Source organism: Arachis hypogaea, chromosome 9 (genome assembly GCF_003086295.3).
Source record: "Arachis hypogaea cultivar Tifrunner chromosome 9, arahy.Tifrunner.gnm2.J5K5, whole genome shotgun sequence".
Lineage (NCBI taxonomy): Eukaryota > Viridiplantae > Streptophyta > Magnoliopsida > Fabales > Fabaceae > Arachis > Arachis hypogaea.
The window spans coordinates 103,465,874-103,492,461 of record NC_092044.1 but is presented as its reverse complement, the minus strand read 5'-3'; the positions used below and the strand labels follow the sequence as shown (position 1 = coordinate 103,492,461).

The 26,588-nt window shown below is 37.2% G+C and overlaps 4 protein-coding genes across 5 annotated transcripts; 2 read left to right on the top strand and 2 right to left on the bottom strand.

Annotated features, from left to right (window-relative positions):
• The first annotated feature begins 4,223 nt into the window (after positions 1-4,223).
• On the top strand, positions 4,224-10,539 carry LOC112711398 (uncharacterized). Its single transcript, XM_025764040.2, has 9 exons — positions 4,224-4,561; positions 4,740-7,422; positions 7,508-7,807; positions 8,158-8,313; positions 8,555-8,718; positions 8,797-8,944; positions 9,202-9,321; positions 9,452-9,539; positions 10,026-10,539. Exons 2-9 carry the CDS (start codon positions 5,146-5,148, stop codon positions 10,202-10,204), a joined length of 3,432 nt encoding a protein of 1,143 aa, XP_025619825.1. The 5' UTR covers positions 4,224-4,561; positions 4,740-5,145; the 3' UTR covers positions 10,205-10,539.
• Positions 10,540-13,957: 3,418 nt separating this feature from the next.
• LOC140175188 (uncharacterized) lies at positions 13,958-14,744 on the bottom strand. Its single transcript, XM_072202127.1, has 3 exons — positions 14,540-14,744; positions 14,082-14,470; positions 13,958-13,978 (listed from the first exon to the last, which is right to left on the bottom strand). The coding sequence occupies exons 1-3, from the start codon at positions 14,742-14,744 to the stop codon at positions 13,958-13,960; spliced, it is 615 nt and encodes a 204-aa protein (XP_072058228.1).
• Positions 14,745-18,406: 3,662 nt separating this feature from the next.
• On the bottom strand, positions 18,407-18,817 carry LOC112709396 (uncharacterized). Its single transcript, XM_025761285.1, has one exon. It carries the CDS (start codon positions 18,815-18,817, stop codon positions 18,407-18,409), a length of 411 nt encoding a protein of 136 aa, XP_025617070.1.
• A 1,103-nt stretch (positions 18,818-19,920) lies between these two features.
• On the top strand, positions 19,921-22,728 carry LOC112711397 (uncharacterized). Of its 2 annotated transcripts, none has more exons than XM_025764038.3 (5): positions 19,921-20,146; positions 20,254-20,392; positions 20,968-21,208; positions 22,154-22,288; positions 22,384-22,728. In XM_025764038.3, exons 1-5 carry the CDS (start codon positions 20,052-20,054, stop codon positions 22,506-22,508), a joined length of 735 nt encoding a protein of 244 aa, XP_025619823.1. In that variant the 5' UTR covers positions 19,921-20,051; the 3' UTR covers positions 22,509-22,728. The 2 variants fall into 2 exon arrangements, with proteins under 2 accessions (XP_025619823.1, XP_025619824.1); XM_025764039.2 differs by having other exon boundaries at positions 19,945-20,146; positions 20,260-20,392.
• Positions 22,729-26,588: the final 3,860 nt, after the last annotated feature.

The following is a 26,588-nucleotide window of genomic DNA, read 5'->3' as shown; positions in this document are numbered from 1 at the left end:
TATTTAACTATCTGTCAATGATGGGATGAAAAAATTTTATAAATATTTTTTAATATTTTTTTAAATTGCTTTTAATAGGATAATTTTTTATTTTTCTAAAATACTTGATTACTTAGAATATTATATTTAAAATTTGAGTATATAAATATTTTTAAATTAAACTAAAACAAATAAATTATATTACAAAAAAGTTTATTAATTTTGTCTTTTACAATATTATTTGTTTGGCATATTGGCTTAGTTATTTAATTGGTATATAATGCATGCAAAAAAATCACACATATTAAGTGTTTCTTAAAATATTAGTATACTAATTTTTTTAAATAATTAATTATTTAGAGTACTGGATTTGATATTTAATTATATAAAGTATTATATTTATCATACAGAGGACACAAAAAATATACACATATCAATGATAAAGTAAACAAATTTCATATAACATTAAAATGGGATAACATAAGAATTTTGTTAATTAATTTTAATTTTTTAAATAATTTGACAATTCAATAAGTATCTGAATATATATTTTTTATTAGTTTAATCTTCATTATTATTTTCTTTTTTTTTATCTCATGGGGCATGTAAGGTTTAATTTATTAGTTTTTTATATATCTTTTATTTTTTGGATTATTTTATTTTATTGTATTTTTTTTACTTTAAAAATTTTAGAGTTTAAAAAATTCCTGTTCAAACGATTCAAACCATATGATTAAAAAGTAGTTTAAGAGAATAGATTTGAATTTGAGTAATTTAACATTTATTAATGAATAACTACTAGAAAAAAAATTATTGCATAAATAACAGAAATAAGTTGATAATATATAGGCTAATTTAGAAAACCAAAAAAAGTAAAAAAATAACAAAAATTAACTTTAATTTTGAAGATAAATAAAAAGATGTAACATTTTATGTATTAGATAATTTAAATGATATTTATTATATAGAAAGTTAAAAATATTTTTACCTAAAAAAATTTAATTACAAAATTGAGTTTGGAGAAAGATATGAAATTTTTAACTACTTACAAAATTTTTCTATTTCTCTTTATATATCGTTTCACTTTAAGTAATTATTTTTTAGCGATAATATTCAAATGATAAATTAATCTAACCTTTATAATATGATGACATTATTTGAAAACATGCAAAATGAAATAATAAAGTATATTTTAATTAATGTGCATAATAAAATAAACATAAAACTTATATAGTAGTAGTCAAATACGATAACAATAATTACTTTTTGTTCAAGGTACTATATTAAACTGGCGACTTCAATTTATAATTATCAATTAAAAAACTTACAATGATGTATTTTTATTTTTTATTATTTAATTAAAAATAATATATTTTCATATTATTTTTTAGAATTATCGACATCAAATTTTGCTAATATAGCAAAAATTTTGAATGTTTTTTATCTTAAATTTCTTATTAATCGAACAAAATAAGGCAACTAACACGCACATCAAGAAAAAATTATAATTTTTTATACATTTAGATATTCAAAAGACAAAAAAATAATTCTTTTAACAAAACTTCAACAATTCAAAAATGTTAACAAAAGAGTTTGTTATAAAGTAAAGTGATAGACAAAATTAAAAATCGTGATAATGATACTTGGTGATAATTAATAACCATAGAGTGAAGAGAAAATAGAAGAAAAAAAAGACAAAAAAAGAGAACTATATAATGTACAGTGATGTTGAGACAATAATAAAAATATAAATTAACAATTTTAAAAAAATAATAAAATTAAAGATAATTTTAAAAATTGAATAATAAATTAAAAAATATATTTTATTAATTAGAATTATGCATAAAAATAAAGAATACTTTAAATATAATATTTTATCTCTAATTCAAATTAAATACTATTAAAAATAAATAAATAAACCTAATAACATTTATAAATAATCCATTTGTAAATAATATTTTTTAATCTTTATTTTGATTTTTTTATATATAATAATAATATAATAAAATCTTTTAATTTTTTATTTAATTTAAATTTATAAATTTTATATATTCTAAAGGTTAAATAATTTTAAAAAATATTTTTGTTTTTAAATTTTTTATTTTTAATATCTAAATAATTTTATTAGATTTAAAATTTTAAAAATAAAAATAAAAAATTAATTTTTTTAAGAATAATAGAAAAGTGACCGATAGTGTCAATTGAGCCCTTAGTATATATAAAAGGTGTGTATGTTAGTCAAATGGGTAGTTTATTTGTCCATTAAAAGTTAAAACATGTGTCAGATAATTTATAGTAGATTAATCATTAAATTATTGGACTGGAAGATAATTAACTTGTGTTAGTAGAATTTGTAGTTTATTTATCTGTTTAAATAAACATAGGATTTTTAGAAAATTAATTATTGACTTGTTAGATTAAAAGATATAATAAATTAGAGGTGTTTAAATTCAAACTGATTCAAATTAAACCGCTCATCCAATCCAATCCAAACGGAAATTCGATTAAAACTGCACTAATTCGGATTTGATTGAATTCTATTTTTTGTAAACTGTTGGATCGGATCGGATTTCGGATCTACTTTTCATAACCGATCCAATCCAATCCAAACCGCACAATCTGTTATAATATTATTATTTTATTATTATATTTATATTTATACTTATAACATGTTCAATTTGTTCTACATTTTTATATTGTTCATATATTATTATTATTTAATAAATATTTTATGTTCAAAATATTATTTATTTATTTATTTTAACTAACCTATAATTTTAATTCTATTGTTATGTTATCGTTGCCTTTTTAAGATATTGTTAAGACTTATTATATCATTGTTGATTATTTAAAATTTGATGTTAAGACTTGCTATATGTATTTAATTTTTTTAATTTACAAAATCGCAAATCCAATCCAATCCAATCCAAACCGCTTGAAATTGGATCAGATCGGATCAAATTTTTTTAGTTATCCAATCCAAATCGCACCCCAAGTAAAATTAGTGTTCGAATCGGATGAGTTTTTGACTCAAAACCGATCCAAACCGCACCGCGAACACCCCTACAATAAACAAAAAAAAGAATGTTTTAAATATTTTAAGAATATTTTATTATTTTAAAATTTTATGAATATTTTTATTTGAATATTTTGAAACCATATTTTGTGGTTCCGCCACCCCCTTTTCCCTTTTCCCCGCGGCCGGGCATATCTATTTTTCTGTGGGTTCTCCACTTGTCCTTGAATATTTGTCCTTGATCTCCTTTATAAAAATTTCTTTTTAATTTAGCCTGTTTCGCATAACTAATAGAATGGTCACGTAGGATGTATTTAAAATTTGTTGGTTTGTGTATAACCGAAATTTACAATATCATCTATGTATTTATAGATAACTAATTTATTTTAAATCAACTTAATGGTTCAGATGTCAAGACAGATTGATACTGTGTAACTTCTAATTTAATTTAAAAGTATTTTGGCACCTCAAAAATTTGAATATGATGAAATAGCAGATAAAAAAGCTAATGACTTAATAATACAAATAATTTAATTTTGATACATATATCAATATAAAATAATTTTACATGTACATTAAATTATAAATGATAAGTTTCTTTTTAAAAATATTCACAATTTATCTATTTATTTATTTATCCTTTTTTTATTATATATAAGTTGATACCAACTTCTTATATAATAAATTTAAGTCATGTATTTTTCTTTTAATGATGTCAAATTAAGTATCTTTGATGATTTGATAAAACTTAAAAATGAATCAATTATCTTTTAGTAAAATTTTTAAAAATTAATAAAAAACTATTATTTATTATTATTCATTAAAATATAAAATATTAATTAAATACAATAAATATACATTAAAAATATCATAATAATAATAATTAAAAAATTCAAAATTTTAAGCTGATAAACTATATTTTAATATATATATATATATATTTTAATTGAATAATTATATAAAATTATATACAAATTATCAAATAAATATTTTATAAAATATTATAATATAAATAATTTAAATTTAATATCAGTTTATATGTAATTTAATTAATCTCTAAATAATATAACATTTACTTATACACTGTATAGTATAAATAATTTACCTGGTCTCACTCTAGTAACAATTAAAATTGACAAAGGTATAAATAATTTATCCATACAAAATAGGTAAATTGTGTGTGTGTACTAAATTTGTAAATGCAATAGATGATGTGGATTGTGGAGTTAAGATTAATAGTAATTAGAAATGGGTTATTTAGAGTTATTCCTCGTTCTCTTCCTTTCCTCGTTTTTCTGTGTGTAACTCTCTCTCTCTCTTTCCATACTACAGTGTGCCATTTTAAGCAAATGCTGCGTCCTCCAACATATCCCTTTGAAATTCCGACCCTCATGGAACAACCCTTTCAACCATTGCCTCACAAACCAATCTCTTTCTTCCCAACAAAAACCCACTTTCAACTCCTTTTATCTCTTTTCATTTTTCTCCAATCCTCAAAAACCTTCCATTTTCCCCCATTGCACCAATCTTCCGAGCTCCAATTTCACTTTTTCGGTACATCAACGGGTACATTGTTAACATACGTTCTTGCTTTTATTCGTAGATTTGGACACTAGCTTCCTTTTTTCTTTAAAAAAGAAGAATTGTGATTATATATTGGTTTGATGTTCATGCATTTGCGATTTATAAAAAAAAAAAGTTTTATTTTGATTCCTATTTGTGTTGTGTAATCATGTTGTTGCAGAGGTGAAGGGGCAAAGTTGCAGGTTCATTTTAAGCGTAGAGTGCCTTGGGAATTTGTTGGTTCTTTGTATTGAATTAATCGTGGGCGAATGCAATTATCTATGTGTCAATGGTGAATTTATTTTTTTTTAAGAAGGATTTTTGTGGTTGTATCACCTTATGAATTTGCCTATTAAGACGGTAAATGATGTGTGAGAAATTGCTTTTGGTTCAAGGTTTGAAATTCCTTGTATAGGATAAGTTGCTATCCAAGGATTTTGCTTTGGGGTGACAAGAGCATAAGGATTTATCCATGTGAATATGTGACTTGGCGACGAATAACTTTGTTTAATGTGAAGAAGGCGTTGAGGGCTCAATGCACTGCTCTAACTGGTGGTTTTGTGGAGTTTGTTATTAGATCTTCCACCATGAGTAATGAGGCTCATGGCAATTCAGGTGCAGGACACAAAGAAACGGTGTTTGTTGGTTCAGGTGAAAGAATTCCTTCTGATATTGATGTGGATAATGTGTGTATACTAACTGGTGAAGAATTTTCTGCTGACTTCTTGCGCGATCGGGTTGGTTTTAGGAGACTTCCTGTCATAACAGATGCAGACCAGCGCCTTCCGAATAGAACAGATTTCAACATCAATAATAATTATCAGATGGTTCATGAGGATCTAAATCATGGTTTTGGATTAATAAGATCAGAGTCTGATTGTAACTCAGATTTGTCAGAGTATTATGTACCAAGGGGATATGTTGCTGAGGTTGACAACAGGACATATCCGAATAATTTTAACGTGCTCCATTTTGACCCTGGCGGTAGCAGAGTATCAGGTCAACTTTCCAGACAAGGTTCTGGTCACTTTTCTAGGCAAGGATCTGGTCATTTTTCTCGACAAGTTTCAGGCAAATTTACAAGACAACTCTCAGGTAAAGTTTTGGAGGGAGGTTGTTGTGATCGAGTGTATGTTGTAGATTCTCCTCAGTCAAGCCATGCATATGGAACAGCATTCTCAGAAGGTTTTTTCAATAAGATAAAATTTCTCTGTAGTTTCGGGGGAAGAATTCTTCCAAGGCCAAATGATGGGAAGCTCAGATATATGGGCGGTGAGACACGGATCATATCCATCAGGAAGAACATTACTTGGGAGGAACTTATGAGCAAGACTTCTGCAATTTGCAATCAAACTCACACTATCAGGTACCAGCTTCCTGGAGAGGACCTTGATGCTCTCATTTCCGTTTGTTCTGATGAGGATCTTCATCATATGATTGAGGAGTATGAAGAGTTAGAAAGAGCTGGAGGCTCTAACCGGCTACGGATTTTTCTCATACCATTAACAGAAGCTGAGACTCCAGGCTCTAATGAAGCAAGGGTCAATCAGGCAAGTGATACTGATTATCATTATGTTGTTGCTGTAAATGGCATGCACAATCCAAGTCCACGAAGGAACCCTAGCGGGCAGAATTTGGCAAGCCCATTTGGTAACAACTCTGATTACAATAGTCCAGGTTTCCATAGGGACTCACACGCAGCTGCATTTTCTTTAGAGGCCAAAGATTGCAACCCAACCACCACAAATATGCCAGGCCAGTCCCCAAAGCCTTCTCAGTTTCTTACTGCAATGCAGGTAGCAAGCAAATTTAATCAAATGCCTTCTTTATCTCCCAGCTTCCTACAACCTAAAGATCCCAAAATTTCTGATGTTCAGCATTTTATGGATCATCCATGTATTGCTGTTAATGAAAGCATTCTCCCCTTTGTTATGGAAAAAGCTCCACACGACAATTCTTTGTATACCGACAATACCAATTATGTTGATCCAATTGCATACTATAACAATCATGGTCAAGGGCCTCCGTATCTGAATTACCATCCCATTAATCAATACACAGTGGATGCTGACCAATTCAGGAAGCCTAGTGATAATTTTCATTTTCACAGACGAACTCACAGTAATGAGTTGTTATATTCTGCAATAAGTGGTCAAAATGATATGATATTCGAGAGACCTTCGGTTACCAATGAAGGTTCATATCATTTTGACAAGATTGTCTCCCATCCGCATAAGTCAAGTTTATTGCCTGTGTGTGATGATAGAGCGGGACCTCATTATAGAATGTTACATGTTAATTCTGAATCATCACTTCTGGAAAGTGAAGAGAACCTTAAAGTCCACTTGCAGTTCCCACCCAGTGTAGAGAGAGATAAATTGATATCACCAGAAACTTCAAGTCATTTGGAAGAATGTCCATCACAGCCACGAGTTGATTGGCAGGAACATGAGCCTAAGTATCATAATTTACCCATTTCAGGAATGAGTCATTGTAGAAAAGGCTTGACACATATTGGTAAAGAGAACCTGCAACATGTCGGTAAAAACAATGCTCAGTTTGATGAACAGTGCATCAACTACCAACATGGATTTTGCTCATCTTCGCCCGATCTGCAAAGCAGTGAATGCAATGTATCTGTGGCACCATTTAGCTCTTTAGAATCTCCACGCAACTGGAGGGATCAACCACATGGTGCACCATTAGACAGAACTGCTTCTGAGTTTTCCATTAGGAGCCAAGATTCGTCGTTGCACAACCAATATGCAACACCAGAGGCAGACAATCGACCACTTTCCCTTGTCTCTTTTGAGTTACAGCCAATTGACTCCCATGCTAGCCAAGAGTCTGTACTGCCTATCTCTGTAAGTATCTATCTCTGTTGAAACTTTCAACTCTTAACAATAGCATGCATATAAGAATTGTATCATTTACAAAATTGTAATTCAGTATCCGGTCATGAGTGCTTCTTCCATGAAAGAGGTTGCTATACCTCACGAGGATCCTGACTACAAAGAAGGAAACACAGACGTTAACGAAGAATCTTCCAGAAGCATCAATGATTGTAGTTCTACAGGTTTTCGGTCATGCACCCAAGTTGCTTCAAATTTAGACAAAGAGGATGAAGTTGCATCAACATCTCCTACACAGGAAAGGGTAGATGGCCTTGTAAATACTGACAGCGAAAACATCAATAAGCCTCCTGGTGATACAACTCCTGAAACAGAAGCTGAACAGTTTGGTTTACAGGTATGGAGCTACTTATTGATGCTTGCTGGCTTTCCATCTTCAATACTATCATGACTTCATGAGTATTCAAACTTCATCTAACATAATTAGGTAAAGTATTATTTCAAATAGAAAATAAGAATATAAGTTCTTGCTTCTATTTTTGATGAAATGGTATATTGAATTTGCTTACAAATTCTTTTAGCATGAGCTTGACAATTATAAGTAGGGACTTGTTCCACCCTTAATCCAATAGTTGTCACAATTTGTTTTATCCTAATTTTCTTACTTTTACCAGCTTCAGTTGTTATTGGTGGATTTGAGCCAACTTCTTTCTTTGTGTAACCTATTTTTCAGTTGCAAAAATGCAGATTATTGAGAATATTGATCTTGAAGAATTGCAAGAGCTAGGATCTGGAACCTTTGGAACTGTTTATCTTGGAAAGTGGAGGGGAACTGATGTTGCAATTAAGAGGATTAAAAAAAGTAGTTGTTTCTCTGGTAGATTATCCGAGCAAGAACGGATGGTAAATCTCTATAAATTATAAGAAAGTTGAATTTTTCTGGTATCCTTTCTTCATGCTACTCTTCTAATGCTTATTTTTTGAATAGTTAATTGCAAAGTTATGGAAGGAAATGTGCTGCCAAGTTTAATGAAGAATTAGATTTCATTAGCTTGAAAAATATCCATCTTACTGGCCATTAAGCTATTCAATAATCTCTTTTTTCTGATATTTATATGTTTATTGCTTTTTTTTCTCCCTGCAGACAAAAGATTTCTGGAGAGAGGCACAGATTCTATCTACTCTTCATCATCCAAATGTGGTAGCATTTTATGGGGTAGTTCCAAATGGCCCAGATGGAACATTGGCAACAGTAACAGAATACATGGTGCATGGATCGCTAAGAAATGTTCTTGTGAAGAAGGAGAGGTAAGCTAACACACATATCTGTGTCGTAAAACACTTCACACGAATTTAGAGCTTATCACTCTTATATGCTTCTTGCAGAGTGCTTGATCGTCGCAAAAGGATCATGATTGCAATGGATGCAGCCTTTGGCATGGAATATTTGCATTTGAAAAATATTGTTCATTTTGACTTGAAGTGTGATAATCTACTTGTTAATCTGGGGGATCCTGAGCGACCAGTATGTAAGGTATTTTGTAACAGAAACAAGAATCTGTTTATTTATTTATTTTTGACTCCGTGGCTTTGAATGGAAAGATGTCCAAAACATTTGGTTTGTAACTGCACGTTTATTTATAATTTTCGAAGACATTAGGCTTTCTTATTCTTTTTTCATTTTCATCTGTTTTGTAGTTTATGTTTTCCTAGATATACGTTCTTCATTTTCATATAGGAACAAATGTGTTCTGTTGAACTGAACTCCTTGGTGGTTTTTCCAATCAATAGGTTTCAGATTTTGGCCTATCAAGAATTAAACGCAACACACTTATTTCGGGTGGTGTCAGAGGAACCCTTCCTTGGATGGCACCGGAATTGCTAGATGGTAACAATCGGGTATCTGAAAAGGTTTGAAACTTCGTCTTGGTGTTTCTATCTCCTTTTTTGGTTGACAAAAATATGACCAATCACATACTGGTGAAGAGATTGCTTGTAAGTGCACTCTTGAAGATTACTTTCCCCTTCTTGCTTTCTGCAGGTTGATGTTTTCTCATTTGGCATTGCAATGTGGGAGATCTTAACTGGGGAAGAGCCATATGCTAACATGCACTGTGGTGCTATAATTGGTAAGAATTTCATGTTTAACTTGAGAACCATCTTTCGTTGGAGTTTTTATTACCAAACTCCTCTGGAGCCTTGTCTATTTTGTCAAACCTATCAAATTATCATTGTTAGCAATGTTTGAAGTAGAAATGCCAATATAATCTGCCAAAATTAGCCAATAGCACAATGCTATTCTTATTTTAGATATCACCACATCATTCTCTTTCTAGTGTAAACCATTAGTATACAAAATCTATTTTATCTACCAGTGTTGGATTAGTGGAGTAGTAGACATACTTCCCCCTCCCAGTAGTTTCAAGTTCAAAGTTATATATACACCTATGTGCATGTTACATGTGATTTTCTAGCTGCATGTGGTGTGATCAATCAGCATGTTGCTTCATCATTGAACCATTCTGTCACTCAGAAAATAAATTAAAAAAAAGTTTTGCAAAGCCTTGTTTGAATTCTGATGGAGAGTTTTGTTTATTACAAATCATTTAATGAAGGAGGAATTGTCAATAATACGCTCAGGCCTTCTATTCCGAAACGCTGCGATCCCGAGTGGAAGAAGCTTATGGAAGAGTGCTGGAATCCTGACCCTGAAGTCAGGCCATCCTTTACAGAAATAAAAAATAGGCTTCGAAACATGTCAGTTGCACTTCAAAATAAGCGGCATATCCGATGAAAACTCGAATTTCGTTCTTGATGATGATTGTAGCTGTGACAGAAAAGATGGGGAAAAAAACTGTTTATATCAGTTAGCATTGTTTGTATAGCAATCATAGTGTATATATTTAATATGAAAATGAGCAAAAAAAAAAAAAGACCATTTACATGGCAAGCATTTTTGTGATAAATAGCTTCACGTTATGCAATCAAAGCTTTTGTAAAAAAAAAAGTGAATGTAGATATTGAACAGACACATTTAGTGTCAGCGGCCACTATCATGCAAAGTGGCTGGAATTTCTTTATGACAAAATTTGATGGATATGTATAGTATTACATTGGTTCCTATATCAACAGTGACAATCTCATCATTTAAAAAAATTAAATATATCACAATCTCGTTCATTTCATGAAATAACGTTCTTATTGCATACTCTTTTCTTTTTATTTTTTTTCCTTTCTTAGTAATAACTTGGAGTTGTGGGAATATCAGTAATACTATTTGACTATTTGTCTTTAATTGTTGTTCGGTAGTTCGGGTACCGGACGGGTCGGAGGGGTCCTCAGATGGGCAGGTGGGGTGTAGTCTGGAACCGGGTCGCGAAGGTAGAGTTGGGGTAGCCGACGTCCCGAGCTCTTGGTGCGGAAGGGGGGTGTCACCTGCAAAGACACTCCAATGTCCAAGTCAGTTGAGTGTGCAGGCGAGAAAGAGATAAAGTGATATGTGACGTACTTTGGGAGAGGGGTAGGACCCTCCTCTTATACCGTGTCAGAGGTGGGTCCCACAAGGACAGACCCACCTTCCTCGAAGCTTCCCCCTACCGCTGTAATGGAGAGCTATCCTGGACACGTGTCCGGGTCGGGGGTTGAGAGCCTCGCACATGACCGTTCGGGTCGGGTGGTTAGCGGGCCGGGTCGGTCCGCGTGACGCTCGGGTCAGGTCGTAACAGTGCCCCAACGTGCCAGCAATATTCGTGCGGGTTGTTGGTGGCGTGTTATCTCTTCACTCACACATTGTCACCAGGTCGGCCGTCCGTGGAGAGGACGTGCCTCTTGCGCGCGTGCCTATTTGTTGTTGGGACGACCATTTGTTGCCTCGTTCCTCGAGTAGAGCATTAAATGCTCATAATGGGTTAAAAATCCCGCGCGCAAAGACTGTTTTGTCCTTAGTCTTTTCGTGCTTCTTTGAGTGGCAGTTTTAAAACCGTTTTGCATTCGTTCTCATATCTTCACTTCAGCTATCTCCATCGTCTTCTTCTCTCAAAATTCCCAGAGTGTTGTTCTTGCCTTCTTGCGTATTCGCTTTTCTTCCTTCTTCTTCAAATCTTCAAAACCAATCCAGGTAAACATTCATTTCTTTGTTTTCTACTTTGTGTTTGTTTCCTCTTACATGCATGCTGTTTGCTTGATCTTGTATGCTGGATGGCCTCTAGTGTCAAGTAGGTGTGTTAGGGGGTTACCATTTCAGGGTAGGCTTTTGTTTGGATTTAGCTTTATCCATGCTTAATTTTAGTTGCAGAATAGGTTAAGTGTAGTTTCTGGATTTTTTCGAGCTCCCGACCTCATAGACTAATTGAGTGGTACCCCCACTATAGGTATGTCTCGCGTCGTCTCCCGAGCTTCTACCTCCACCGTGGGTTACGACCCATACGCTTGGGTGGCTTCCGACTTAAGGGACTCCCCTAACCAGATGGGTGAGGATGAGCTTACCGAGTTTCGTCAGGCCAAGTACCTGTGCGGGGATACTGACGAGAAGGCCAACTACAATGTTTTTGTTCCAGCCCCTCAGGAGCGGTTGTACGAGCTCAATTTCTACGCCCCCGGGTTGCCGATTGGATTTGGTTTTATAAAGCCATGTTCACCCAAGTGGGGGTTCGTATCCCCTTCTCTGCTTTCCAAATGGGCTCCATAGTCGGATCTCTGGGGTGCCGTCGCAGCTGTATCCGAACAGTTGCACTTCAATCCGTTGTTTCGAGATGGTATGTGAATACTTGGAGCTGCCGGTGTCCATCGACGTTTTCCTTTACTTCTTTAATCTCACGAACCCTTCCAAGGAGGGAAAGGCGAGGAAGGGGTTCATGTCCTTCCGATTTGCCCAGGGGCGGAGGATCTTTGACTTGTTCGAGGACTCTTATCATGGGTTCAAGGATAAGTATTTCAAGGTGCGTCCGATCAAGGGTTGTCACCCTTTTTGGTTGTCGTTGGAGGGAGAACGTCTCATCCCGACATATTGGAGTTTCGGGACGGGGTCCAATGCTTTTATTAAGGTAACTTACAAGGGGATGTCGGCTGTGGACCGAAAAATTGCCGACATGCTGTGGGCCGTTTTTGGGAGAAACCATGTGAACCCCCATCTCCTTATGGGTAGCCGGGAGGTCGCCAAGGATTATATTTGTGATTCGCTTTTGTCGTATCGTTTTTTGCATGGTTGCTTCTTTGGTTTGTTATGCTGATTAATGACTAACTTGTTCATTTCTGTTGCAGTGGGAATGTCTGCCGAAGTGACCGGCCTTGAAAGTTTGTACAAAATTTTCCCAACGGAAAGTGATAGGGAGAAGACCGACGAGCCACCAGTAGTTCCTCCCAGGGACAAGGGGGATCAAGTGGCGCCCTCACCTCGCGATGTCGTTATGTCGGACAAACTTGTCGATGCGGCGTGCGTTCCCCTGTTCTTGACGAGGCGACTGGCACCGGGCACTCGTCTCCCGTTCAACAGGCCGATGATGACGACTTGAGGGGGAACTTACCATGATGGAGAGGAACTTCGATGTCGGGTCGTTCATAGACTCCCAATTGCTTCCTGGCACGGAGGAACATTTTCACGGTACCGACCTTGCGGGGCAAGCGCGATGGATGTATCGCACCCTTCTCCGCGGTGCGGCCATAGCTCGGAAGGCAGAGTTCGAATTGTCGGGTATGCAATCGCTACGTTGGAAGCTCAAATCTACCGCCACAGCCAACAACAAATTCAAAGCTCAAGTTGAAACGCTCCAGGGGCAGCTGTCCGAGGCGAAGGAGAAGCTTAAGACTGCCGAGGAGAAGGCTGCGTTTGTCAAAGAAAAGTTGAAGACTGCTGATGCTTCCGTATCCCATCTGATCGAGCAGGAAATGACTTTGGAAAGCCAGCTTAGCGCCACGCAAGGTCGGGTGGTCGCCTTGGAAAAGGAACGGGACGCGGCCGTCTCAGCTGCTAAGACTGCTCAGGATGAGGTCGAGGGACTTAAAAAGAAACATAAGGAGGTCAGGGAGCAAAGAAAGAGTGCGATCTTTATGACTGAGGAGGCTCTTAAGGCTCAGGCGAAGATCGTGGGTCCCGACTTTGATACATCGGCAATCGGGGTTTTCAAGACGATCAAGGACGGCAAGATTGTTGATATGCCTAAAAAGTGAACTCTTGTACCTTGTTTTTTGTGGTTTTGTTGTAGAACTTTTGAAATTATTTTGTCATACTTTATTAGTCGCCTGGTTGGCTTGTGGTTATCGTATTTTTCCGCTTATCTGGTAGTGTTTACGGTTTGTTTGTTCCCGTTTGGTCATTGTATGCCTGTTGCTCGTCATTCGTTTACCGTTATGTTGGTATCTTTGGCGAGGCCATGTCGTGGCTTTATTATTATCGCGGCCGTTTGTTATGGCTTTTTAACTTGGTTGGCTCCCGGGGTGATCAGTCCCGGGGCGCCGTGTTGTTACACCGTTTATCGCTCATTAGAAGGAACGTATTGCCGTGGGATGCGTAGTTGAGGAAAAATAAAAGGAGAAATTTTTTAAGTAAACATTAATCGGCAGTTAAACAGGTCTATAGCCATGGTAAACGTTTTAACAACAGTGAATCACTGAACTCGTCGAACCGCCTAGCCGGCGTGCTCGAGTTAGGAATAAAATCTCTTCAAGTTACCTACATTCCATGTTCTCGGGATTTCCTTGCCGTCGAGCTTCTCCAATTTGTAGGCGCCTTTGCCGAGCATGTCTTTGACCCTGTAGAGGCCTTCCCAATTTGCCGCTAGTTTTCCTTCCCCTTGGGTCGGTAGCCCTATGTCATTGCGTTGCAAGACTAGGTCATTCTTTCCAAACTCCCTCTTGAGTACTTTGGCGTTGTAGCGCAGGGCCATCATTTGTTTCAGTGCTACTTCTGTTAAATGGGCCATCTCTCTGGCCTCATCCACCAGGTCTTTCTCCACTGCTTTTTCTACTCCTTCAGAAGTAGTCGCGGGCTCGACTCGCCGATTTTCACGGGTATCATCGCGTCCACCCCGTATGTCAGGCGGAAGGGGGTTTCTCCCGTGGAGGACTGCTCGGTTGTATGGTAAAACCAGAGGACTGAAGCGAGTTTGTCAGCCCATGCACCTTTTTTTGTCACCCAGCCGCTTCTTGAGGCCCTGTAAGATGACCTTATTTGCGGACTCGAATTGCCCATTCGTCTGGGGGTGCTCTACTGAAGAGAACTTCTGTTTTATGCCCAGGCCGTTGAGGAGTTCTATTAACTTCTTGTCAGTGAATTGCGTCTCGTTGTCTGAGATGACCACTTCCGGGATGCCGAATCGAGTTATCACCTGCCTCCACATGAACTTTCTACAATTGGATGAGGATATGCTAGCTAGTGGCTCGACCTCTATCCATTTGGTGTAGTAGTCGATGGCAACTATGAGGTATTTGACTTGTCCTGGGCCAACCGGGAATGGTCCCAAGAGGTCGACTCCCCATTGTGAGAAGGGTCGGGAGGACGTCAGTAGGCTTAGTTTGGAAGCGGGTGTTCTGTAGAAGTTGGCGTTCTCCTGACACTTGGCGCATTTCTTCACAAATTCTTTGGAATCTTCCATCATCGATGGCCAGTAGTATCCAGCTCGGATGAGCTTTCTTGCTAGGGCTTTTCCCCCGATATGGTGGCCGCAGCACCCTTCATGGACTTCTCTAAGTACGTAATCCGTCTGCTCGGGGTGTAGGCACTTCAGCAGGGGTTGGCTGAGTCCCTATTTAAACAGTTGTCCCTGTATGGTCGCATATTGGTTGCCTTCCTTCTCAACACTTTTGCTGCTTTCTCGTCGTCAGGGAGTTTGCCGCTTTCCAGGAAATCGACGATAGGGTCCAACCAAGAGGGGCCTATCTTTGTCAAGTGGAGGGCAACTGCCGGTTCCTTAAGCATGCCTTGGATGAGTGATCGGTTGTCTACTCCCGATTTTGTGCTTGCTAGCTTAGATAGGAGGTCCGCCCGTGTGTTCCTTTCTCTTTGGACATGTTGGATCGTGATCTCCTCAAACTGGTTGCTCAATTGTGTAACTTTTTCCAAGTACTTTTGCAACAGCGAGTCTCTGGCTTGGTAGCTTCTGTTTACTTGTGAAGTGACGACCTGCGAGTCGCTGCACACCTCCAGCCTCGACGCCCCGACTTCACGAGCTAGAGTCAGGCCTCCCAAGAGGGCTTCGTATTCGGCTTGGTTGTTTGATACCGGGAACTCAAACTTGATCGATTGCTCGTATATGACCCCGGCAGGAGCAAGATGATCCTGGCTCCTCTGAACTTTTGGTTGGAGGCCCCGTCTACATGGAGCCTCCACCGTATGCCCGTTTCCTCGATTGGGTCTCTCGTTACTTCTACCAAGAAGTCGGCCATTGCTTGTGCCTTAATCGCATGTCGGGGCTCAAACCGTAGGTCGTACTGGGAAAGCTCAATGGCCCAAGTCATCATTCTTCCCGCTAAATCGAGTTTTTGGAGTACTTGACGGATTCTCTGATCCATCCTCACGACGATCTGATGGCCTTGGAAGTACTACCTTAGTCTACGGGAAGAGGTCAAGAGTGCCAGTGCCAGCTTCTCCAGTTTTTTATACCGCGGTTCTGCTCCTTGTAACGCTCTACTCACAAAGTAAATTGGCTGCTGAGTCTCCTTCGTTATGGCCAGGTACAGGTAGAGTGGTTCTCTGACCTTGGGCTTCCCGAGTACGGGAGGTGCCGCCAGGATCTCTTTGAAGTGATTAAACGCCTCCTCGCACGCAGGGGTCCATTCGAACGCTATCCCTTTTCTCATCAGATTGAAAAAGGGTAGAGCTTTTGTCGCCGACGCTCTGAGGAAGCGAGACAGCGCGGTGAGCCTTCTTGCCAGTCTCTGGACGTCTTTAACACAGCCTGGGCTCTTCATTTGAAGTATTGCCTGGCACTTTTCAGGGTTGGCTTCCACCCCCTTTTGGGTGATCATAAATCCTAGGAATTTTCCGGCCTCCATGGCAAAGGCGCACTTGAGCGGGTTGAGCCTCATGCCGTGTTATCGGAGGGACGCAAACACGTTCCTCAAGTCGCTCAGGAGATCATCAGGTCGGGTGGTCTTCGCGAGGATGTCATCTACACAGACTTCCACCGTCTTGCCTATGAGATCGCTGAATATCTTGTTCATCAATATCTGGTATGTAGCCCTCGCATTTTTCAAGCCAAATGGCATCACCTTGTAGCAATAGATTCCTTTCGGCGTTATGAATGCTGTTTTATCCTCGTCAGGCCGATGCATCGGTATCTGATTGTAGCCGGAGTAGGCATCCAAAAAGCTGAGATACCGGTACCCTACCTCGCATCAACAAGCGCGTCAATGTTGGGAAGGGGGTAGCAGTCCTTGGGGCATGCTTTGTTAAGATCGGAGTAATCTACACACATCCTCCATCTTCCATTTTGCTTTTTTACCAGAATTACATTCGACAACCAGGTCGAGTAGTCTAGTTCTCGAATAAAACCTGCTTCTAGGAGGCTGGCCGTTTGCTTGGCCACCTCCTTTGCTCTTTCCTGTGACATCTTCCTTCTCCTCTGAGCCACGGGTTGGGCTTCAGGCTTGACGGGCAGGAGGTGTGACATGAGATGAGGGTCTATCCCCGGCATGTCGGCTGGCATCCAGGCAAACAGATCACCATTGGCCCTGATCATTTCTACCAAAGGCTCTTTCAATTCATGCGGGAGGTTTCTATTTACGAACGTGAACTTTTCCTCCGTGTCCCTAACCCTAAACTTCTCCAGGACCCCCTCTGGCTCGGGTCTGGGCTTGTCATCGACCCTAGCGTCCAGGTCGGCGAGGAGCACTCCCGATGCTTCTTTGAATTTTTTCCTCAAGGAGAGGCTGGCGTTGTCACAAACGACTGCCGTTTCCAATTCTCCTTTTATGGATCCCACAGATCCGTCATCTGTGACAAACTTCATCACTAGCAGCTTTGTACTGATCACTGCCCCAACATCGTTAATGGTCTTCCTCCTTAGGATGATGTTGTAGGCCGTGGAGTCCCTCAGAACTATGAACTCAGCCATTATCGATCTTCGCCCCTGTCCTTGTCCCACAGAGACCGGCAGGGAGATTATCCCGTTTGGCTTGATGAAGTGATCGCCTAGCCCTATGACACCATGCTGGTGGGTCGTTAGGTCGGCATCCCGTAGCCCTAATGCATCGAACACGTTGCATAACATAATGTTCGTGTTTGCCCCTGTGTCTATAAGGATCTGTTTGACGAGACCGGATCCGTTTGACGATACCGGTTCCGACCCTGGCCGTGATGACCATGGGGGGCTTTCCAAGACCTCTTCGAACCATTGGTCTTCTGGGCCGAAAGAGATGGATGGGGCCCTTTTGGAGCTTCGCGAAGATGAGGAGGAGACCGCGAGGACTTTGGCATCTTTTTTGCGCGCCGATTTCGACCTTGGAGCCGTGTTTCTCGCGGTTACTACATTCACTACGGTAAGGTCGTGGTCGTCGTCCCTTGGCTCTTGTCGTCGCTTCACCATTCGAGTCTTGTCTTCCCCATCGTGGTCGCGATTTCGTCTCCTCGGCTCCCTGATGATGTGGGAATTCAGCTAGTTTTTCGTCCCTGATCGTTTGTTCCAGTGCGTCCTTCAGGTCGAAATAGTCATGTGTTTTGTGTCCATAGCCCTTATGGTAATCACAGTAGAAGCTCGTGTTCCCCCCCAGTTCGGTCCTTCAGAGGACAGGGCTTTGACAAGATTCCCTTCTCAATTATCTGTTGGTAAACTTCTATGATGGGGAGGGTGAGGGGAGTGTATTTGGTGAATTATCTAACATGAGGAAACGGTCTAGGTGCCTTGCTCGGGTCGCCGTCTCTGGCGTGCTCCTTCTGTCTTTCTCCATTGCCATGCTGCCTGGGTTGAGTGTAGGAGGGCTGCCGCTTGTTGGCAGCCACAACTTGACTGACTTTCTCATCGTTTATGTATTCGCGGGCTACAGTTTGGATTTCTTGCATTGTTCAGACTGGCTTTGTGGTGAGGTGTTTTCTGAAGTCCTCGTTAAGGAGCCCATTCGTTAGGCAGAGACTGGCCACCGAATCGGTTAACCCCTCGATCTCCAAGCATTCGTCGTTGAAACGATCTAGGTACTTCCTGGTTGGCTCGTCGGTTTTCTGAGTGACGCCGAGCAGATTGATCGGGTGTTTTGCTTTCGCGATTCTGGTGGTGAATTGTGCTAAGAAGGCACGACTGATATCCGAGAAGCCGGCCACGGAGCCCTGCGGGAGGCTATTGAACCACCGTATTGCAGGCCCTGCCAGGGTGACCGGGAAGGCGCTGCACCTTACTTTGTCTCCCACTCCCTCCAGGTTCATTCTGGCCTCGAAGGCCGTGAGGTGTTCCTGCGGGTCTTGGATTCCGTCATACCTCATGTCTGTTGGTTTGTTAAAGTGTTTTGGCAACCGGACCTCGAGGATGGAACGATGGAATGGGGTGGCGCCCATGATCACAGGTCGTCGTGTTTCCCTGGATCTCTCCTCGCCGCCTTCACGATCTCGCCTCGTGGTGCGCACCCCCTTACCTCGGGCGTAGATGATAGTGTCATTTCATCTCCTGGGGTGTTCCCGATCTTCCCGGCTACTCTCCGATTCTGATCTCGAGACAAGAGTACGCCGTGAGCGACTGCTTCGATGGGAGGTTCTTCCCCGACTCTCGGGAGATTGGGAATAGTCGGGGTTGGAAGTTTCTTGATGATGCTCTTGATCCGCTAATTGGCGCTGCAGGTTCTGCACCCTATGGCGCAGTTCCTACATTATCCTAGTGCTGTCGCTACCAGTTCCCCCGAAGGGGCGTCTTTCTTGGGCTCTCGACTGTGGCTCGGTTCGTCGTTGGGGGGACCTCAGCCGCTCGCGGGGAGAGGCAACAGAGGCTGCCCCTTCGAGGCCTGCTGCGCGGCCATGGTCCGCTGGACCTTGCACGATCTCCATTTCGGCGTTTTCCCCACAGACGACGCCAATGTTCGATAGTTCGAGTACCGGACGGGTCGGAGGGGTCCTCGGATGGGCAGGTGGGGTGTAGCCTGGAACCGGGTCGCGAAGGTGGAGTTGGGGTAGCCGACGTCTCGAGCTCTTGGTGCGAAAGGGGGGTGTCACCTGCAAAGACACTCTGACACCCAAGTCAGTTGAGTGTGTAGGCGAGAAAGGGATAAAGTGATATGTGATGTACTTTGGGGGAGGCATATGACCCTCCCCTTATATACCGTATCAGAGGTGGGTCTTATAAGGACAGACCCACCTTCCTCGAAGCTTCCCCCTACAGCTGTAATGGAGAGCTGTCCTAGACGCGTATCCGGATCGGAGGTTGAAAGCCTTGCACACGACCGTTCGGGTCGGATGGTTAGCGGGCCGGGTCGGTCCGCGTGACGCTCGGGCCAGGCCGTAACAATTGTATATCATTTTTTCAAAATAAAATATTATGGGTAAAACCAGTTCAATTTTTTTTTGGCGCGAAATGAAATTTTCGAATCATAGAAAACGATAATACCCATTCCTTTCCCCGGAAAAAAAAATTTCACGACTTCCAAAGTAAACAAAAGGTCAAAAAACAAATTCCGTTGATGCATTTCACATTTTCACTGATTCAAATTCTGAAGCTGCGAAAGAAAGAATGAACTCGAAGTCGAAGAAACCCGCATCCACATCGATTAGGGTTTTCGGACAGCGATCCATAGATTCAACTTTCCATTCTCTTCCATCCAATCCGTAAGTTACATAATGATATTTTCTTCTTGTTGTTGATGATATTCTTAGATGTGAGAAGGAACTTGATGAATTCACGGTGAAATTAATTAATTAATTGTTGGTGAAAGAACCAGCTTTAATGATTCTGAAAGAAATGCGAGGAATGAATTAGGTTCACGAAAGAGCCAGAACGCGCATGTTTCTCTCTCCAACTTCCTAGACCGGAAGCTGCCAAAATCTTCTTCCATTCTTTCCCAAACAGTTCAGGTCATTTTCTATCATCATCGTTTTCTCTTTCTTTTTTTCTTTTTTCCTTCCAGTTTTAATTTTATGGATAGTTCTTTGGTAGCTTCATTTTTATTTTCTTTTATTTGATTTCATTTTTGTTTTTTGGCATGAGTACCGGTATCCAAAGTTTAGCTTTGATTAACAGTTTACCAGCCACCAAAATAAAAAGACAAAAAAGAGAATCACCAACTGAGTTGACCTCAGAAACTCACTTATTTTTACTTGCTTATTTAGTGTCCGTTGAAATTGGGAGTTTCATGTTTAAATAGTAGGGATTTGAAGTGGACTTTAACTGATAGTGTTATCAATTACAGTCTCGCCAGTTCTCCAACCATAAACTTGAAATTCTAATTATTTAGACACAAAGTTTCCAATGTCTGTAGACATGGTATATAAATAAGTCCAAATACTCAACTCTTTCCGTAACAAGTGTTCTTCCTAAAATTGCATAATACAGGTTTGTAAACTGTTGATTTATTCATTTTTCAATTCATAAGCGCATGTTTGTTTTTCTGATGCTATTCTCTTATCTTATTATTATTTTGAAAAATAAGGGCAAGTCAACACCTTTTCTGTCACCTCTGGGTCTAAGAATACCCACGGTGGAGCAGACGATTCCTGTAGTTGAAGAAAAGAGGTGTGGTAATGCCAATGACCAAAGGGTTTTTGAAAGGTTCAAGCAAACTGAAGAAAAGGAAGACTTTGTGGGTTTTCTTTGTGCTGATGAATTAGAAAATTCAGTTTCAGTAGCAGATGAAAGTCAGGAGTCAAGGAAAAGGAAAAATCCATTTGAAGGTTTGTCTTCCAATAAATATGAGCATAGCACTCTTATTGACTGGCTGGAAGTTTCAAACCATCATTAAGGCAAACAATTCAATTCCGTAATGTTATTCCACTTTCTTAACTTTTTATTGACTTATTGCCCTTCAGCTTCTTTTGCATAAAGTAGTGATTAATGTCTTAATAAGATGTGATATTCTATATTTGGTTGCTTGAAATTTTGTATAAATAATTTATTGTGACAATCTCTTTGAATTCATATGGAACACAAATAGCATAATTTCATTTTTCATGGGCTTCCTTTGATTTTGTTGAGGGCCTTATCCTGGTTTTAGTTTCATGTTTCTTGATAAGAACTTTGTTAGTTGGCAACCAATTCTGACTAACAAATTAGAGGACAAAAATGTCTCTTTCACGGGACAGATGTACAGTAATTTTGTGGTCTTATTTAAGGAAGGCTGTCTATTACCAATACACACCTTTTCTTAGTGGCTAGCATGACATTATCTTATGGTAAAATCCTAAACATGACATTACTATGACATCTAAATCACCTAATTAACTGCGTTTGCTTATATGCACATATTTTTAAACCAGTTTTACCCATATGATTTCAGTGATCTAGGTTAATTGAATGGGCAGAAATTAGAAATATGAAAAGAAATAGATGCCACCTTGCTCTGTTTGCTTTTATTAGAAGCACTGCCATGAAAAGATAACTAAGCCACTATAAGGTATCCAAGTGAAAAGTCAAATATTTATTGAACCCTTGATCAAATAAGGACATGCTAAACTGCTAGTACTTTTTTCTTTCCTCCTAAGGAAATGTTTGGTTGGACGGAAAAAATAGATCCGAGATTTTCGTGGATGCGTTTATGTAATTTTAAAGTTTTCCTGTTTTAATAATTAATAGCAATTTTGTTTGCTCTCAATACTTTACTTAGCTCTGTATGTTAACAGGTGGAATTCAGAGCCAAACTGTTCGAAATAATGTAGTGGTTCTTGGAGGTGAATCAAAGTTCAAGCAGAAGGGACAGAAAGCACAAATTGAAATTAATTCTAGCAACAAAAAGCCAAAACCTCTCTATAATCACTGTATGATTTTCACAAGTGCATGTTAATATATTGAATTTAGAAAAATATGTTTGAAATATATTGTATTAATACTATTCACATTTTTTTATGAGCAGATGCAAATGGTCGCGGCTGGTGGGACTATGACATGGAAGGTGTTGACAATGAGGAATTAGGTTTCAGTGAAGTATGGGAAGGAGTTGGATCCACAACACTTGGAGGTATAGCAGATTGGCATTAATTTTATGTATGTGTATGTAAGTTTATGTCCACTATCCCTAGCTTAACTTTACATTTGACATTATCTATAGAGTAAAAAGAAAAAAATTACCTTTGACATCAATGCATTGCTTAACAAGTAATACTTCATTGAAATGACTGTCACTCAAAGTGGAGCAATATTTGTACGCTCTTAGAATGTATTTATTGTGTGATATATGAACATTTAAAATTATTTATTACTTATTATCTATGATGCATAGACACAAACATAAACACTGACATTGATATGAACACAGGACACGATACAGGACACACCGACACGGGAATTTTAAAATCTTATATGACACGGAAACACACATACATATAAAATATAAAGTATTTTTTAGATAAATTATAATAATATTTTGATATTTTATTGATATTAAAATATAAATTAAATTTTTTTATTATTTTTAATATCTTATTTTAATTATATTAAGTATTTAAAATATTTTTTATTTTAATAAATAATAATATATACTATATCTAAATTTATTTTTAAAATATATGTTAAGAATAAGACTGGACACGCGATACGTAATAGTATTTAGGTGTATCCACGCGTGTTCGGAGAAGAATTTTTTATTTTTTATTTTTTTATTAAAATACGGCTAGACACAGCAGACACGTGTGTCGGACGAGTGTCGTATCCGAAATGTATCCGACACGCGGACACGGCAACTCATCGAAGTGTCCGTGCTTTATAGCTTATTAGATATATATATATATATATTAAATATTATAATTGAAAGTAAATCATTATAATGTTTGTAGAACATGTATACTTTTTTTGGGTAGAAGTATTTGTTGTTTAAATAAGATAAATAAAGTTACTTTTAGTTGTTAATACTTACAGTATACTGATATAATTTTATTCAAATTGTTTCAAAATATGTTTTGTTGCATGAAAAAGGTTCGAAAACAAAAATAAACGTGTAGATTGTACAATCTTATTTTCATTCCTAACTGCAAAGCCAGATGGGCAGAACCGCAGAAAAATAAAAAGTAAACAAGTTTAGCAAACTTTACTTGGATTTAGGAAATTTGCAATATATTGAGTTGTTAGCCATCTCTTTCCAGTCCAAAAACAAAAGCATCTCTTTATCTCTTTAAGATAAAGTAGATTATAAAGGATCTATCAAGAAAATAAAGGATCCATCAAAGTTCAAAAGTTGAGATCCCTAATTCTATATGCAAGGTAGTTATGGACATAAGGCTTTAACTAACCTTCCCCTGGTTTATTTCGAGATTCCTAATTTGTCTCCAATTGCTAAGTAGTTTTAATTATCAAATTATTTGTATTCACTTCAGAAAAAGAAACATCCATATCCTTTAGGGGTGTTTGCAATACGATCAGATATGACTAAAATTTTGATTTGATCCGCATTAAACTTATCGAATTGAATTAAATATTTATATTTTTTATGCTTGAACCGATTTCATCTGCACATTTGTGGATATGTGTGGATCGGATCGGATATTAGATATATCTACAAAATAAAAATATATCAAAAAAAAATATTTTTATAAAAAAGCCAATAAAATCTATTATTTTACTCTAATAAAATTCTTTTTTTTAACACTTTTAAATATGTTTACTTCTAAAATATTAATAAATTAATTTTTTTAATAATAAAAATAAAATAATATAACATATATGAATAATAATTATTAATTGAAATAAATTATAAAACATATATATTATTTGATGTAGATATGTGGATATAGGATTGGATTTGCGAATATAGATGTGATAACTACAATCTGATTCGATTAGAGTGCGAATTCAATTGGATCTAATCATTTTGTGAATCTAATTATTGCGGATCGGATACGGATAAATATTACGAATTTGTATATATGATTTTGTATATATGATTCGATTTAATCTATAAGTACCCCTAATTTCTTTGGTAGATGATTTCTATTTTATATATTTCATATAAAACAGTGGATTAATTTAGCTTATAGATAATTTTCTATTTTGTGATTACTAAATAATAAATACTGAAAGATTAATAGGTAGTTATGAATTTAACTGTTTATTAATATTTTTTATTAAGGGTATAGCTAACATACATGTAATAAGTTTATTATTAGTGAAAGTTTTTAAATATTTTTATTTAATAAATACAAAATAAATATATTAAAAATTTAAATTTTTTATATTTCTAATAAAAATTTATTTATTTTGTAATTTTAACATGTGCCCTAATAACACAAAACAAATAAACCTTTTTATTAAACATGTGTAATAAATGTGACATTGAATAGAGTAAGTAGTTTCGTCTCATAATGAGTAATTTTGCATTCAACTAAGAATGAAAAATGTTTGTGTATTTTAATGAGTAAGGGTATTAGAAATTCACAAAAATAAAAAGAATTAAACATCAATCTTTTTTTTTATCTCTTTTTTATATAATAACTTTCGATATAAATAATATTAGTTTACTTAATGCTTTTAGAAGTAATTTGTGGAGTAAAACTAAATAGATACTAATTTTAGCTTCTGTTTTCCTAAGCAACAAATGTGAGCGAAGTCATGATGATAATTCTAATGTTAGTGTTCACGTTTAAGTTTTTCCAAACTTTTTTATTTTAACCGAGTCAAATTACAATTAATGGATCTGATAGAAAGTTAGACATTATGATAGGAGCCCCCCCAACACACACACACACCCCTTCTCTGAATTTTACCTTAATACTCTTGTTTCCTTAACTGGAAAGGGACTTAAGTACCCTTCTTCCCTTAACTGGAAAGTCTGGAAAGGGAAGTAATATCATTTCGGGGAGGAAAAAATTACAAAGATAAGTATATCTTTCAAGGGACTAAAACAAATAAAATAAAGTAACATAGGTAAATAATTATGCCTTTCTTTAAGGGTTTGTAAACATCGTCCAAAATTTCATAAGTAATATAATTCAATTTTTATCCACGGTTAAACAATCAAATTTATGTTTTATATATATTTGCAACATCTATTAGATAGAGGGACAACACCATTGAGTTAAACACTCCTCCAGTTCTAAAGTTTCTTTAGTCCTACAATTTCTTTCATCAAATTCTTGATAGCAAAGGATTGGTCTGCTGAGAACACAATAGCTTTGTACAATTAAGCAAAAAAATTTTGCCGATAAGTAAAGTTCCTCGAGGTATTTATATTATTTATATCTAATATATATTTTGTAATTTTTTTGCACATTTCCTTTTCTTGGTTTGTCTTTAAGCTTCTGTTAAAGATTTAAAGTATTAGAAGTTTCTGTCACCGGAAAGCAATGGAAGCCACTGGTCCACAAATACCCATTCTAATTATTTTTTCAATTGTTAGGAAAATTACCAAATCTTTTGATACAAATTTAAAGGTGGATTTTGGGGGGAAAATAGAAGTTTTCACTTTTCAGCCTTTCATACAAACAGTCATAGATAACGATATTAGCATGTCTCCAAAAACGTAATACAAAATAGACACGCCGATTATACGGGTACATTCGAAACAAACAACATGCTTGAAAAGTTCTTTGAAGTATTTATCTATCAGTGGAAATTCAACTACAGTCAATTTTTCACCTTCTCTAAAAGATATGTGATAGGATTATTGTAGTTCGGGACTAGAGAAAAAAAATGAGAGGAAAAAAACACCTAATCAATCAATTTTGATTTTTTCTGATAATTTGGTATCGGATTATATTGAGATTTTATATTTTTAATAACTTTAAATTAAAAAACTAAAATAAATAAAAAATTCACAAAACACAAATTAATTAAGGAACCAAAACAAAAAAAATATCTATAATCTCTATTTCAATAGAGTTTAATTAAATAAATACTTGAATATTTTTCTTTTAAAGAATACGTGTCTAATTAAGTTATCAAGTTGGGTACTGAGTCATTGAAATTCCATTATCTTGTCAAATCAAAGTCGATTTAAACCGGGTCTGGTTAGAGTATTTTTTTTTTTTTGAAACATAGAAAGCTCAACACATTAAAGTGGAGCATAAAATAAAGAAGAAGACACACAACGAGCTACCAACCAAACCAACACCTAACACCTCAGACCTA